This window comes from Eurypyga helias, unplaced genomic scaffold, assembly GCF_000690775.1.
Source record: "Eurypyga helias isolate BGI_N326 unplaced genomic scaffold, ASM69077v1 scaffold9332, whole genome shotgun sequence".
NCBI lineage: Eukaryota > Metazoa > Chordata > Aves > Eurypygiformes > Eurypygidae > Eurypyga > Eurypyga helias.
The window spans coordinates 32,869-35,815 of NW_010236571.1; the positions used below are offsets into that span (position 1 = coordinate 32,869).

The 2,947-nt window shown below is 38.9% G+C and overlaps 1 protein-coding gene across 1 annotated transcript in view; it reads right to left on the reverse strand.

Moving 5' to 3' along the window:
* Positions 1-2,690, reverse strand: part of LOC104506241 (DNA excision repair protein ERCC-6-like) — a gene marked incomplete at its 3' end in the record, with an annotated part of 34,504 nt that extends 31,814 nt beyond the window's left edge. Inside the window, exons 1-2 of the mRNA XM_010147131.1 lie at positions 2,278-2,690; positions 11-131 (exon numbers count right to left, since the gene is read on the reverse strand). Coding sequence (XP_010145433.1) covers positions 11-131; positions 2,278-2,690 — 534 coding nt within the window. The remainder of the gene's footprint in view (positions 1-10; positions 132-2,277) is intronic.
* Between the last annotated feature and the right edge of the window lie 257 nt (positions 2,691-2,947).

Sequence of the window (2,947 nt, forward strand, 5' to 3'; positions counted from 1 at the left end):
ATCCAATCACCTTGTTATATTTTTGCCGTTTTACAGAATCTAATTTTCTGTTTACATCTTTGTTGTCGGCAGCTTGAGGCGCAAGTTGCTCAATAATTGTATTTATTTGTCTCAGAGATGCTGTACATGACCTGAAAAAACAAGAAGATTGCAATATACTAGTCAACTCTAGAAAGAAAAATAGCCCATTTTCAATTCAGACAATTTAGGAATTCCAGGAGATTTAAGGTAAGATTTCAAAAGGTCTAAAAGTAAGTTTCTAAATAAGTATCTTCTATTTAAAGAACACTGTAAATACTAAACACTTTAAAAAGTTGTATATCATCACAAAATTTTGTTTAAAAGTTTTATAAGGAAACCTATTTATTTTACCTTTACAATTTCTCTCTGACTGAACCACAAGCTAGAACCTATTATCATCTGTTTTCTGTTGAATTTGCAAGGAAGGAGGCACTGTCCCACTGTCAGAAACAACAAATGATTCCAATAGCAGAATATTTCATAAGGATACACAAATTACTATCTCAAAACATTACGCCAATTGTCAAAGAGAACTCTTCACAACATCTGCAAAGCAGCCATTATTCCCCTTGTGTGGAAAGAAAAGCATTACATTAGTCTCCGCAATTGTCAGGGAAGAAATTGTTGGACCAATTTTCTCTCCAGCCTAATCTGGATTCTAACATTGTTTTACTAGATAGACTTACTCTACCAGCTCCCCAGCTACCACTGCCATCATCACTTCTCCATTCTCTTTCACCACTTTTGAGCCATCCCATCTCCCTTCTCAGTCTTGGGTTTTGTTGCTTTGAAGTACACCATTCTCTTGCACTACCATTTGGCTCTTGCTTCCTTGGCCCTAGGGTCTCTTGACACATACTGCTATGGTCTTCTTCCACAAAGCTTTATTTAACAGGACTGCGAGATTTAAACAGGATTTAACTTCAACTATTTTTTATTCTCCTTCTGCTTAAATTTGTGTGTACATTACAGAATCATCCAGCTTCTCCCATGTGCTATCTACAACTCAAAACCCACTTGTCTTGATTTTACCTCTGGTCCTGCATTCACCATGTTACAGGCCTTGAAATCAACTCCGTCATGCTCGACTGATACGTCTTTACATTTTTCAGTCCTTCTGCTCAACAAGCCAGCTATATCTCTGCCAATTTTCTCCAAAATCAACTTTCAAACTTGCACATTACATCTTATACAGAAGAGGTTCTACAGGTCGGCAGAAACTATTTGCATCCCCTCTCGCAAATCTCACTCTACGACTCCAAGTGGAAGGTGAAAATAGCAGGCTAGGAAAAATCATAGGATGCATCTTAAAAGAAAAACAGGAAAATATAAACTGACAGTGTCATGCACCACTCTTTCAATAACCACATAAGCTAATTGCAGTGGTTATGCCGCTCGATTCTTCCTCTCAATGACCATCTTAGCCACTACATCCTTGTGCTACATAACAGCTGAAATCAGGTTCAAGTTTTGCAAACTTATTTCACATCTCCATACCCAAACTGAATAAAATCTAGCATAACGAGAACTGTGCGAGAGTTCATAGGTACTAAATGCCTACAGCACTCTCGAGCACTAAAAACCAACATGAATGAAATACAATTAAAAACGCACAGGTAGAATTATTTACCTGCAGTTCACACAGTAATTCTACAATAAGACTAGAAACAGCAAGGGAGATCCAAGATCAAAACTCAAAAATATTTGTGGCTTCTATCCCTCAACATCTTCCACTATCAATATACCACGCTAATTAAGCATTTGATTCTAAGGTGTCATCCAATGCTTCATACAAGCACTCTGCGATAAGGCTGTTTTGGTAGTAGTCCACTCATGATATGAAGTCATCCGAGTTACAGAAAGCATCGAACCAGAAGCAGGTTATCCCAGGAAGCATACAGAATTGAAGAAGTGCCGCTTGTTCTAACTTTGCATAACAGAATAAAATGCAGTTCTCCACTGCCCAGAACACAGACATGCATCTTGGTAAGGCAGGAGACAAAGCAGAAAAAGGAGATGTGCTGTTGTCTCCTGCCTTGATGCATGACTGAATTAGTCAAATAAAAGCACTGAAGCATTGCTCTTACGTGAAAAATATTTTCTCCTTTATTAAAAGGTGGGTGACTCAGAAGAGTACATGTAATCTCATGCTTTCAAAACACCTTCTCATCTTGCAGCTTTTAAAAACATGCGACACCAAGCATTATTAGATAGTCAGTAACAGAAAGGAACAGCAAGAAAGAACATAAAATTTACCTTAAGTCATCCAGCACTGACCGATATTCTTTTTCCGCATCAGCTACTTTTGCTGCTTTATTAGCTTCATTAATTGCATTATCTACTTGCTGAAGAACTCCTTGCTCCAATACATCCTGGTCATAGACATCAACTCCTAAACCTTTGAGCTCAGCAGCCTGTGCACTATGTGAGATGGACTGAATTTGCTGCCTGTTGATCTGTAGAAGGGGTTGTCCCCTCCTAGGCACCTCCAAAGGAACAGCCACAGAAGTGCATAACTGGCTGGCAGAGTTATCCAGGTCACTGTTACAAACGCCATTTTCTTCTTCAGCTCCCGATTCCTCATCATTATGCAGGCAATTATTGCTTGTAGTAGTAGCAGGGTCTTGCTCTTCGATACTGTCTGGCAGGTGGCTGTTGTCTGTTGGCATCCTCTGCTCAAAAGCAACAAAGAAAACACACATCATCACAAGAACATCACATGCAGAAAGCTCCTCATGAAGACTGTGCCCAAATAAAAGCAGATAAACCAATGAGCATATTGCTTTATGAGAAATTCTTTTTTCAAAACACCTAGCAGTCTACTTCTCTATGAGTCCTCCCCACAAAGGCTTCTGCACACTGTTTTCCACAATCTAAAGAAAAACATGGAAAACACTTCTTAATGACAACTACATGGAATACTTCT